This window comes from Canis lupus, chromosome 7 (genome assembly GCF_003254725.2).
Source record: "Canis lupus dingo isolate Sandy chromosome 7, ASM325472v2, whole genome shotgun sequence".
NCBI lineage: Eukaryota > Metazoa > Chordata > Mammalia > Carnivora > Canidae > Canis > Canis lupus.
Window position 1 is genome coordinate 75,333,072 of NC_064249.1, and position 13,392 is coordinate 75,346,463.

A 13,392-nucleotide genomic window follows, 5' to 3' on the forward strand; every position below is an offset into this window, starting at 1 on the left:
ATGAAATACCTAGGTACGACGGCATGATTCTGTCTTTGACAGACATAAGGGGTGTGTGTGCATGATTCTGTACCTACAAAATGTTTATGAAGAAATACACAGGGGAGTCTGGGTAGCTCAGTCAGTTAAGCATCTGACTCTAGACTTTGGCGCAGGTCATGATCTTAGGGTCCTGAGTTCAAGTCCCGTGTCATGTCTGTGTTAGGTGTGGAGATTCTCTCTCTCCTGCTCTCTCTACCCTAGGCCCTCCTCTCGAAAGAAAGAAGATAGAGAGATACAAGGAGTTGTGATCCATGGTTACTCTGAAGAATGTGATCACAGGTGTGAAAAGAGGAAGATTTCTGCTTGTATTTTACTCTATTTGAATTTTATCACAAGTATGATATAGTAGTCTTATTTTTAAAAAGCTCATTGTAAGGAGAACCAAATTCAGTGGGAAATGGGTTTAGAAGACAATTAACAAGAGACCCACACAGTATAAAGACTTGTTACTTACTTGTACTTTAGATCTCCTCTCCTCATCAGGGCTGAAACTACTGTTGGTGCTCAAGTCTGAATCATTATGAATATAGCGAAGGGCGGAGTCCATATTCTGTTAGGAAAAAACATTTACGTGAAGAACCGTCCCTTCTGTAAGTTTCCTTCACTTAAACCATCTTACAAGGTTACTTACCTTTTAGGACTGCCCAAAGATATAAATACATATAAATTTTTCATGTTTGTAAAAGCTTATGAAAATACCTAAGACCTCATAAGAACTCCCCTGACTTGAGTTAAACTTGCTGAATAGGTTGCTAACTGTATGAAAATGAATTCCAGAATAAGCTCATTAAAAAATGTAAATTGGGAAGTAATTCTGAAGTGGCTCAAATTTCTAAAATTAGCTTACTTATAAATAGTATTTAGGGGGTGCTCTTGGTCAACATTGTAGAGGCCATGGGATATCCTATGTAATTTTTCTTCTACTGTTTCTATTCCTGGCTGTTTCTAATTTCACAAATATACTTTTTTATACTTTTTTAATAGCTCCAAGAAACTCCAAACAAACAAAACACCTTCTAAAATGCAGAGATACCACAGTATTCAAATCTCCAATGACGACAGGTAGCCAGGGTTTCATTCTGAAGCACTGGTATTATGTAAGATTTCTAACTTGACTGTCACCTAACACAAAACAAAACAGAAATCCACTGAAGCTCTAAGAACCCTCTCCATCCCCAGTGTGCTTGCAGGCACTCTTTCCTGAGCTTATCACTCAAGCTGCTCTGATCTGTGACCTTTTGATTCTAGCAACCAGTGGTGCTATTCCTTCCCCTCGTTTATACAAACAAGGGATAAGAAATATCAATACCACAGGATGCTGGCCGGGGGTGAGGGACGTGGTAGGAAATTAGGGAAGGATCACACAGAACAGCTCCAAGTACACAGTGAAGATGATGCTAGTAACAGTACCCACCCTCACACTCCAGAGTCCAGATAATGCCACTGGCCCCTCCGCAACATGGCCTCAAGTCCCGATCTTCTGCTCAGAATACTGTGTTGCTTGCTGCAGTGAAATGGTCCGATCAGAAACAAAGCACCTCTCCAAAAAGAAAAGGGAAGAGTTAATTATTCTTGATAAAGGGCTTTGTTTCCAGTAAGACTATTTCACTGCAGTGAGCTACGTTAACACGTTGAGGCTACTCAAATGGTCATGTAGACGAGATTGGGATTTACATTTCTAAGCACTGAACATGACACACTAATGTCACAAAGACAGGATGTGGTGACAATTACTATTACTTTATGCAAAAGAGAGAGCTGAGAAAATCAGTAACAAACAGAATGTACTAATTTGAAAGTGATTAGCTACAACTATTCCCCAACAAAAGACTTCTGATTGGAACGATTTTTCACTAGATAAACACTTTACTGAGTGCATTACCTCAACAGCATCGCTGATTAAAGGCACGGAGGCGGTGTGATTTATTTTACAGTTTGGTAGCTCATTTACACCCAGCTCATCTTGCATGTCACTTCTCTTCTCTGCGTCGCTGGCCTCCTCACGAGCATCCAGGCTGGAAGCGCGCAGCGCGGCGGACAGCACGTCCACTTGCGCTATGGGCGGAACAGGGAAACGGCATGTGAGCGGCAGAATGGGCAACGTGCTCACAAGTTTCTTCTCCATTTGCATTACAGGTTATCAATGAAATGTACACTTTTTTGACACTGCCATCAAAAAGCTGAAAAAAAACTACTGTGGTAAATCATTAGTCCTTCAAGAGGAAAAGGAGAAAACTAATATGCTTTCGTGAGATTAAAAATGTTTATCTACTACTGTACATTATTCTGCGTTAGTATGAAAGAGAAATGCTATCTAGTTTTGGAGGTACCTCCAGTTTATTAAAAGGAGTCAATTTCAGTGTAAGTTAACTATGTTTTGGTAGTGCATGAATCAAACTGACAAGGCTTACTTACTAAGCTATTTTAGCAGAAGAGCAGTCACACAAACCCTGCCAACATAAAACAATGGTAATTACAAAGATTTTTGTTGCAGTTACATTTCAACATCTCATTTCTTATTCCAGTTTATATTATTTTCCTAATTCCTTTTGAAAATGAAATTAGTGACTTAGATACCCCCAGGTGAGCACATCTTGCTTGCAGCAAACCAAAACAACAAATTACCAAGCAGTTATTCCAAAATCTGGCAAATTTCACTGTCTACATTTTCAGTTATAAGGCACTCTTTCTTCTCCCAAACAAATAAGACATGCAGGAAAAAAAAAAAAAATTTGATTCCTTATTCAAGTAAAATCCACCTGGATGTTCAAAATATAAAAATTCATCAATTTTAACTTTGAAATTAATTGGCAGAAAGATCAGAAAGTGTGTCCCCACTCCACTCAAAGATTATAAAAAAGCAATCACAGGACTTTCATGAAGACAGCCTCTTACGGTGCTGCAGCATTTATGACGCTTAGGCCCAAGCACATCGGGACCCTGGCAACACAGATACAGGATGAGGTTCTACTCTATTAGGTCATCAGCTGCTAAATTAAGTAAGTAAACTGAAGGCATTTAATCATAAAAAGTTACTCATGAAAATATGCTCATTCTTTTGAGAATTCTAGCTGCAATGTGTAATAATCCTTTTAAAATAGTTTAGGCTCCCTTCTGGAATCTTTTAAAAAGTTTCCAAAACAAAAATCAAAATAGTACTAAAGGAGATTGCACAATATATAAAGTTTAAAATGTTTTGTCCCACATAAAATGCACAGGGTGAAAAAGAGCCCTAATTCATTTTATTTGTTTCCAGGATAGTAACTAATCAAGGCCTTTCACAGAAAAGGCCTGGAGTCATTTCTCTCTAAATGGACTACATATGTGTCCACTTTAATGTTTGTACATTCACAAGAGTTTCCATGAGTTACACTGTGAAGTTACATTTCTCAAAAAAGTTGATATATAAATATCATCCAGACAGAGCCTACTGCTGATTTCTGAGGAAACCTTATGCTTCCACTTTCCAGCCAGAGAATGGAGACTCTAATGCCTGGCTAAATGCTGAAATTTCAGCAGGATACACCACAGCAACAAACAGAAGAACACCGAACACCTGGGCCTTCATCAAAATCTGCATTTTACCTAAAAGATACACAGAAATGCCAGGAACCAGGGCTGGTTTAATGGTGGACTTATGAAGAAACAGTCCCTAGTGACTCATGCTCAGAAGTAGGGATAACCTAGAAACTGAATTTTATTCCTTCCCTGAAGAAGCTGGTACAGTTAAGCTAAAAACTTTTTAGTAATCTCCAACTCTTCCATATAATATATACTTGTGGTTAGTCACAATTTCTTAATAATTTATTTATTTCAATCAGGGAACAATACGATTCTTCTGATCTTGGCTACCAAAATGACCCAATTCTTCCACTGAGACAAAAGTGGATAGAAATCTGTATTTTGTGAGCTTGGGCATTTTTTCCTTTAGTAGTCTATGAATCTAGCTTTAGGAAACCAAGGTGGCATCACTTTGGTAATCCTACTTAGCTTGGTGATCCCAAATGCCAGAGATTTTGAAACTGCCCTAGACAAAGACAGAAAAACGTCACATTCCCTAGGTAAGTATTTTAGAAAAGGGGGGATCTCTTACAACTTCCCTCATTGGCATGCCATGTAGGGTATGTTTTTGTTCTAGGACTGAGAAACAGCTTTCTTTTTCCTGACAACAGTATCTTCCTAGTCGATGGAAACACATTTTTTGACCAAAAATCCACAAAGAAAAAAACCCCACCAATGCTTTGACAAGGGTAAGAGTTAAATTAGCAAGACTGAGAAGCAAAGGTCACCTTCTAAGAAGCAGCCCCAGCTTCGTTCCGGCTTGTGACAATACCCCTAAAGGCTAACGAGAAGGGGAAGACACAAGGGACATGGAGGCCTGGGAATGCTCAAACTTCACTTTTCAGCATCTGTCCTAAAAAGCTTTCTCTGGGCATTGCTGCTTTACCATTTTACAGCTCAGCTGACAAGAAAAAATTACACATGTGACAGAACTACTCCAAAAAGGTGGACATTTCTTGACAATTCGTGGCTGCCCACAATGGCAGAATTAGAAATGAGAATGCATCCAAAGTTAAGGTCCAGTCCCTTCAGAACACCTGCTGATACTATGGAAAATCAAGGCACAGTTACTGATATTTAACACAAGTTAAACAGACCCTCAGATTTCAATAAAATAAAACATTCAGGAATTCTGTAGCCTAAACAGAAAATGCTCAACACTGCCCACCTCTTAATTACTGCAGAACATCTGATGCACAGGCAGTCTGTGTGCTGTCACCCTCTGTGCTCTTTGAGGCTGGGACTTTTGTCTGGTTTGTTGCTGCTATATAATTAGTGCTTAGGAAAGGATCCAGCACAACAGTAGGTGCTAAGTAATGCTAAATGAATCAATGAATCAATGCGTATGTTATTGTCATCATTATGGACAGAAAGAACACTGTAATTTCAATTTTTCAATTCAGCAGGCTTAAGAGCTGAATTAGAAAGAGAACCAACTAAATCGCAATATAGCATTTGTATTGAAATCTCTCACCTGCAGCCTGTACATCTGCAGTACTATTTTAAGTGAAACAGCATTAGCTATCTTCTGAAATAGTCATATTCTCAAACCTGTATGTGTGTACAGGTCTTTTTGAAAAAGCACACTATCGCTTTTAGCTTATTTGTTAAAAATTTTTTTTTAACATAGCTTATTCAAATATTTCAATTACCAGTCGTTAAGTGCTAAGATGTGTCAGAGATCTAGCAGGTACTGGAATGCAGTGAGAGCTCCCAGAACAGGCCTAAAAAGCCAAACTAGTGATCTTTTTTCCATAAAAGTGGAATATAAGATTCACTCAATATATGAATTACTAAAGTTTGATCAACTGGATAACCTGATAAACAGTAAAACTGTTAAAGCTAAAATTTTTAAAGCTTAAAGCTGTAAAGCAAATGTTTATCAAACATTGAGTATCCTTGGCTGTAAACATCCTGAGTTTTTAGGAGTAATTCTGTGTGTCTCAATGCTTCTCATCTGAGGGGGGCAGAGAGGAAGGGATGCAGGCAAATTACTCAGGTAAGAGTCTAATGAAACTCAACTCAATTTTTGCAACCTCATCAAGTTGTCACATAATGCAGACTACTAGGTCAGGGGGTACATCAGTGACAGGAGCAACACTGAGGATAAGCAGAGAGAGCAAAGCTGTTAAGGTTTTCACAAAAAATAACCTACCACAAGAGATAAAAAATAGGATATTCTATTGGAAATATTCCATCCTCTGTTCTTGCCTTTTTTTTTTTTTTTTTTTTAAAAGATCTTATTTATTTATTCTCATGAGACACAGAGGGAGAGAGGGAGAGGCAGAGACACAAGCAGAGGGAGAAGCAGACTCCAGGCAGGGAGCCCAACGTGGGACTCAATCCTGGGTCTCCAGGATAAGGCCCTGGGCTGAAGGTGGCGCTAAACCGCTGAGCCACATGGGCTGCCCCTGTTCTTGCCTTTGTTTCAGAATATATGAAACAGGAATGATTAAAAAAGAAAAAGCAAACAAAAGAGAGTGAATTGGTGATACATGGAATAACCAGGATAAATTTCAAATACAGATGCCAAGCAACAGAAACAGACTCAAAAAAGGCTTATATTACTTGATTCTTATTTATGTGGCATCTGAAAGAGGCAAAATCACAGGGACAGAAAATGGGTCAGTGGTTGCTAGTAGCTGGGCAGGAAAGGACAGATGGACTAGAAGGTGCACAGAGGAGTGTTCTAGGGTGGTAGAATGGTTCTGTATTTGGACAGTGGCAGTGGCTGCACACAACTGCATGCATGTCTAAGCTCATACAAGTGTCCATTCAGAATGCTAGAGTCTACTGATAGAAATTATATCCCGATAAACCTACAAGAAAAGGTTAAAAAAAATGAAACCGATCATCTACCAGTTAAATTAAAATAACATTCAACAGTCAAGGATATGAATTTGCCTTCAGTCATTTAGTTTTTCTCTAAGTATAAAATTATAATAGAGCAACTTTTTTTTTTTTTTTTTTAAGATTTTATTTATTTATTCATGAGAGACACAGGCAGAGGGAAAAGCAGGTTCCCTGTAGGGAGCCCAATGTGAGACTCGATACCGGGACTCCAGGATCAGGCCCTGGGCCGAAGGCAGGTGCTAAACCGCTCAGCCACCAAGGTATCCCAAGCATAACAGGTTTTGTATATTTTATACTGAAGCTATCATTTTATCTGCTTTAAAAATTTCCCAACAATGAGCAAACTGATAGTTTAGAAGTTTTAGCTTCTGGAACTAACAAGGTGAAAAAAAAAAAAAAAGGTAAAGGGAAAAGAAAAAGAGGAGAAAGAAAAAGAAAGAGAGAGAAAAAGAGTGGGATAGAGAAAAAGTCCATGAAGTGATGGAAAATCTGAAGACTTGTAGTTATAGGAAATCCAAAACTGGTTTTTGTTTTGAATACTCTTTCAGATTTCACTGGTTACAAGAGTCATGAGGAGGGTTTTAGTCTTCTAAGGAAAAGACAACACCAGTATTAAGGTCCCAGCCCCATGGACTTTAAGCTGTGTCCTAAGCCCCAGCAGATGGAACAACGGGGACTGGTTCAGGGTGGCTCATTTCTCACTGACTGACTTAGAACATATTTCCCCCCTTTGTAAGAGGCTCCTTTTTAACAAAGAACAACCTTTAAGGCTATCATTCACAATGAAAGGACCTGAGTGATACATGTGCAACCCAATGGAAAAAAATTCGAAACTGAAGAAACAGAAATCCAAATGACTCTTATGTTTATAACTCTTAAAACATCATATTCCATGGGAAACAGGTATTTCTGTCTACTGTTATAAGACCACAGTCCTTTCTTAAAGAGCAACACTGTATCTGCTGCTATTTTATAAAAAAAGTTAATGAGACCCAGAGCAAAACAGCTAAGGCAGGGCTCCAGATCTGAAGTTGTACAGCACTGTTGGATGGACTGTGAAGATGTCAGGGCCAGTGACCCATCGATCTGTATGCCAGTTAGCAACAGTGATGAGCTCATCTAAATGAGATTTGCTAAGCATCGGATTAATCGTATTTCTCAAGACCCAATACATGATGATGATGGTGAAATAAGTTTTTAAAAGGCATTTTTTTCCGGGAAAAAAAGTCAGCAAATAACGTTTTATAACAGCTGTAAAGAACTTGAGAGACTCTTTCCATACCTTTAACATCTGGATCATCGATGTGTGGCTCTAGATTTTCTATCATTTCTTCAAGTTCCTTCCTGGTGGCCATAGTGATATTTGAGGAACCTGGTATGGTGACTTCAGGTGTTTCCTCTGGTCTCTCTGGGCTGAGAGTATTCCCACAGCCCTGCTCAAGCTCTACATCTAGGTCTATTTCAGGAAGAGGAGTCCTCCAGAAATGGAAGGAGTTGTACAATTCCTGATCTAAGAGAGCTGAATCTGGTGAGCTGGTGCCACCCTCTGGCCGTAATGCAGATTTGTAGTTAGCAGGCTTTTTATCATTCTCATTACTAGCTGCTTCCTGATGAGATTCTGAGGACAAAGTACAAAGTAAAGAGCTGTCCACTGGGACACTTATTTCACCTGGAGATTTCCCAGATGTTTCAGCACGATCTTCCACCATGTTTTCCAGTTTGACACTGGAATTACTAATACTGGGATCTGAAGAAACATCCTCTGGCCTGATCTGTACATCCTCTGGGACTTCTTGATCTCTGATCCTTTTATTGTTTCATTTGGGGCAGGAAAAAAATGAAAGTATAAAAATAATTACTGAAAAAAACTCAATGAAAGACACTACATACAGTATTTAGACAAGTTCAATATTAAAAATTACAGATTATTCATACAAAATGAGTAGTGTATGTACTGGTAATGCTTCTTTTTCCATCAGTTGTTCTGTGTTCAGAGATGTAAACATCTGTTAAGCATAAGTCTAGATATTAAAGCATTACATGAGTTGGAAAAGCTAACATTGCAGAGCCCCAGAATTCTTAAATACCAGGCTAATTCCAATAATAAAGAAAAACTGTACGGAAGATAAATTCCTACAATGCACTTCAAAAATGATCTGGTTCTTAGGATTATGGTATTGCCACTGCTCCAATGATGTATTGCAAAGCTGAAAATTAAAACCTATTTGCTTTTATTAAAAAAGAAAAGGAAAAAACCTCTATACAGTATTAGGAAAGATCCTTATTTACTATCTCAAAATATTAACATCCAGTTTAGTGTAAATGAAGTTTTTTTTTCCTTTCTTTCATACTTTCCAGCTGTACTCCCAAATGTTTTCCCAAGATAGTTATGACTCAATTGATATGGACAGATGGTACAAAGCTCCTAAATTAAAGTCCACTAATAACCACTATCCATTATCTAAACTAAAGCACTGACAGTTAAGTTTTAATGTTTATCCAGTATATTTTGACTCCATTAAATTTAACAAACACGTATTGAGCACCTACTAGGAGCCAGGGAAGGAAACCAGTATTGAGGATCCACATGTGAATGAGGTGCAGGTCTGGGCAAGGAGATTACAATTAGAAGCAAACAGGAGAAACAACCATGTAAGCAAGTAATCACCAGAAAGAGTGTTAAGTACAGAAGTACATACACTGGGCATAGCAGGCAGGATGGAGCGGAAATGAAGAGGCTCAGAGGAAATGACAGAAGCTGCGTTTAGAAGAAACCAGTAAATGTTTATGAGGCTAGGGGAAGAACATGTATTCAAGGGAGAAAAAGCATACACAAAGGCAGGAATCACACAAGACATATTATAGTACTCCGAAAATAGCCATGAGGTTTTTTTGGTGTTGTTTTGTTGTTGTTGTTTTATGGAGAAGGAAATGTTGGGTGACTAGGGTGAAAAGCTTTGCCAGAACCACTGTATTCCATATCTGACACCTCTGGAATGGATCCTATGGGCTACAGGGAATAATGGAAAAATTAGGAGAATCGCATTTGTAGATGTGTGATTTTTGAGAGAGCATCCTGGAAGCAGTGTAGAAAATGGAGTGGAGGTGAGACAGGAGGCAGGAACTCTGGAATGGCAGTGAGAGCCAGAGAGGACTTGGTGAATGAAGGCAGTATGTCTGGGGCTATGAAGAAGTAAACACATTCAAATGATGACAAGACAATAGGATCTGTTTACTTGTTGCATGCTGGAGATGGGAAAAAACAGAGAAATCTGGAAAGACTGCCAAATTTCTGGCTAGTGTGATGGAACAGATTCTGGTAGCACCAACTAAAAATGGAAAACACAAGAATGCTGTGATGAGAAGGCTAATGAGTTCCAGTCTGGTCAGTTCCAACCTGGTCTCCAGGTTGAGTGAGGTATCTCGGTTGCATTCTGGGTGGGGACGTCCATGGGAAACCAGTTAGACACCAGGATCAGAGCTCTATCAACTCAGAAGGACGGGTGCAGGGCACAGATGCCCACAAGGCAAGAAAGATGAATGGAAACATGACAGGCATATGGAGTAACAGAGTGAAGGCATTTTTCTTGTGATGCCTTAGAGAAAGAGGTCAGAAGAGATGTAGGAACTGCAGGCACGGGAGATGGATGAACTCACTGATAAAGCAGTGTTCTTCAAAGAAGCAAGAAAGAACGTGAGCTCAAGAACACAGGCCCACAGACTCAATGGGCCAAGACACACTTCCTTCTAAGAAACATGAGGGGAAGTAAGAATGGGTGTAGGTAAACTTGAAAGTGAGTGTGGGAAAAAATTAAAGGCGCTCCTGTAACAATATGTGCCTTTAAATATACCCAGTAAAAAGCTATTAAACAGGAGGCTTACCAGGACCATGCAAACGGAAGGTGACATTAACACCTGTGGAACATCCCAGTTAAGTAGCTACCACACATGTTCTCATTCAATTATCAACTTCTCTCTGCTAGGCTTTATCTCATGGTCATGTTCACACTGTTTTCAAAGACATGTATTTTTAAAAATACATGATTACTATTTTTAAGATTTTATTTATTCATGAGAGACACACAGAGAGAGAGGCAGAGACACAGGCAGAGGGAGAAGCAGGCTCCATGCAGAGGGTCTGATAACGGACAGGATGCATGTGAGACAGTTGTGCTACACCTGCAGGAGAGCTGGACCCTGACTTCTTTCATCCTTGTCCCAGAGCAGCCCGACATCACCGTAAACCTGTGAGCCTTTCAAGGCCTTGATGATTCCACATTTACTCCTCATTCATAAGATAAGGGACTGGCTTAGACATCCTTTAAGATTCCTTCCCTCTCTGAAACAGTTTTTTTTAAGATTTTTTTTTTTTTAACTTTATTCACGAGAGATACAGAGAGAGAGAGGCAGAGACACAGGCAGAGGGAGAAGCAGGCTCCATGCAGGGAGCCCGATGTGGGACTTGATCCCAGGACTTAGGGATCACGCCTTGGGCCAAAGGCGGACCGATGCTCAATTGCTGAGCCACACAGGTGTCCCTCCAAAACAGTTCTTAAGCCTAGTGCTGTTATGCCAAATAAATGTCTTCTACACGAATTACATATTTTCCAACCACATAGTCCTTATTAAAAGACATTTTTTTCTTTTGTTTAAAAAAATTTAGTGGGGTGATTGGGGAAATTTGAATAAAGTCTCCAGATTAGATGAAAGTATTGTATCTGTGTTAATAATATTTTGGTAATTGGACCATGGTTATATATTAATGCCTGCATTCTGAGGAAATACACAGTGTAATATTTATGGTAAAAAGAGTATCATATCTAAAACCTCAAAGAATTCAGAAAAACAAAGCAGTAAAGCAAATATGGTAAAATGTTAACATCTAGAGAATCTGAGGGGCATATGGGATTCTTTGTGCTTTTTGCAGTTTTTCTGATATGAAAACTAAATTTAAAAAATTATAGAAACAAGATAATTGTTTGGGGGGAGTGGGAACCAAATGGGTTTAAACTTGTAAGACTTCTGATAGTTTTAAAAACCCTGCATTTGAAATACACAAAAAGAGCCCAATTAAAAGGCCATTCAAGAAGGCACCTAGGTGGCTCAGTGGGTTAAGTGTCCGTCTCTTGATTTTAGCTTAAGTCCTGATCTCAGGGTTGTGAGATGGAGTCCTACATTGGGTGTGGAGCCTGCGTAAGATTCTCTCTCTCCCTTTGCCCACCCCCCCCCACCCCCCGCTCTCAAAAAACAACAATAAAGGCCATTCAGGATGCAAAACTATTCCATGGGCCTGAAATTCCTTAATTCCTTGATTGCTATTCTCACTGTGGCGTTAAGATTAAATTTTAATATTCTTAGCAAAAAAAAAAAAAAAAAAAAAGGAATGGCTAAATCATTCTATTTGTCTAATGTTACATTACTAGTCTGTCCAAACTTAAAACTCCTAGTGTATGGTTTTAAAGAGACAAAAAAAAAAAAATTTCCCTACTATTAAATTCCGGGAAGAAGTACACTACATGAATATAGTTGCTTCAAACTGTCAAAAATATAAATTATCTGAATACTGATTTTTCCCAGAGCTGAGAGCTAGTCAATGCAAGATCGAGCTGCTAAATACCAAAATTCTGATATTAGCTGTCAGATTTCCAAATGCTATTACACAAGCAAACATTGTTTTGAAAGCTGAGGAGACCTCTGATTCTGCAAAATGAGAGAATCCCCAATTTCCTAAGAGGTGTGGGTCAATAAGACCACCAGGGTAAGCCAGGGATTTCTCTAACAGAACCTGAATTTTCCTTTAGTGTCTGCATAGGTTTCCTATTAATACCCTCTGAGTTCTGCACTAGCAACTCAAGGCCTAGAAAAATAAGTACATGTATTTCATGGAGAAAATGACCTGTGGAACATCTGGTTCAAGAAGCACTATATCCTGAGACAAAAGCAAAGAACATACATCTTTCCAGTACTGTGAATTAACTAAAAGAAGTTTTCACATCAGTGAAATACTTCCAAATTTGTACCAAGAGCAATCAATCTTATTTTCAAAAGTTGCCATTGTGCTAAACTGACAAGAACACTGGCGTAAGAGGTATAGCTACTTAAGGCATCTGAGAGGAAATGATCTCCTTACAATTCATTCATGGTTTATTACGTGCCAACTATGTGTCAGGCCCATTGAAGGTGCTCTAATTTGCAAAAATACAGAACTAGACTGCTACAGCAGATGTACTTGCAGTTTGCTGGACAATACACACAAATACACAATTGAAAAGATACAGATCAGAAAGCAGTGCTCTCATTCCGGCACTATTGACAGCCAAGATGCAAAAGCTCTGAATATCCAAAAAATCTCAGGAAAAGAATTTGGGGACGTAGTGAGTCTAGAGACAGCAAACACACAGACAATTTACTTTGTCAAACAGGCATGGATGGAACAGAACAGCTTCACAAACAGAAAGCAAAGAGAACCAAAAGAACACAGTGTATTCGGAGAACGATATATAATAGCTGATCAACTAAGAAGAAAAGAGAATGGTTATTTTACATAATTTAAAATTGCAAATTTGAAGATTTAACTCTGCTTCTGGAAGCTCCCTTTATTAACACCTTCCAAGAAGCACTAATAGCCTGATCTAGGGTGAAGAATACAACTGGTATACAAAGTCAGAGGTTTAAAATCAAGTAAAGCTTCAGAAGAGTATTAAGTGATATTAAATGTTTCCAGAATCAGATGAAACTATATAGCAAATAAATAGTAGTGGAAACAGGCTGTCAAAAACTTGTTTACTTTGTAAGATATTTGTTTGAGAGATCTGAATTCTAAGAAAACTGAAGAGGACCTTGAGAACAGGAACCAAGTTCTTGATTTCTAGCTACAGGAGCTGGTTCATAGTAGGTGCTCAATTAATTTCTGCATAATCAACCAACCAATCTTAA

The 13,392-nt window shown here is 38.7% G+C and overlaps 1 protein-coding gene across 6 annotated transcripts in view; it reads right to left on the bottom strand.

The window, feature by feature from the left end:
• PPP4R1 (protein phosphatase 4 regulatory subunit 1) overlaps window positions 1-13,392 on the bottom strand; it is a 61,132-nt gene that overhangs the window by 11,402 nt on the left and 36,338 nt on the right. For all 6 annotated transcript variants that reach the window (XM_049112931.1, XM_025429516.3, XM_049112935.1 and 3 more), the window contains 3 exons: window positions 7,739-8,262; window positions 1,925-2,097; window positions 497-592 (listed from right to left, as the gene is read on the bottom strand). In XM_049112931.1, the coding sequence (XP_048968888.1) occupies window positions 497-592; window positions 1,925-2,097; window positions 7,739-8,262 (793 nt within the window). The remainder of the gene's footprint in view (window positions 1-496; window positions 593-1,924; window positions 2,098-7,738; window positions 8,263-13,392) is intronic.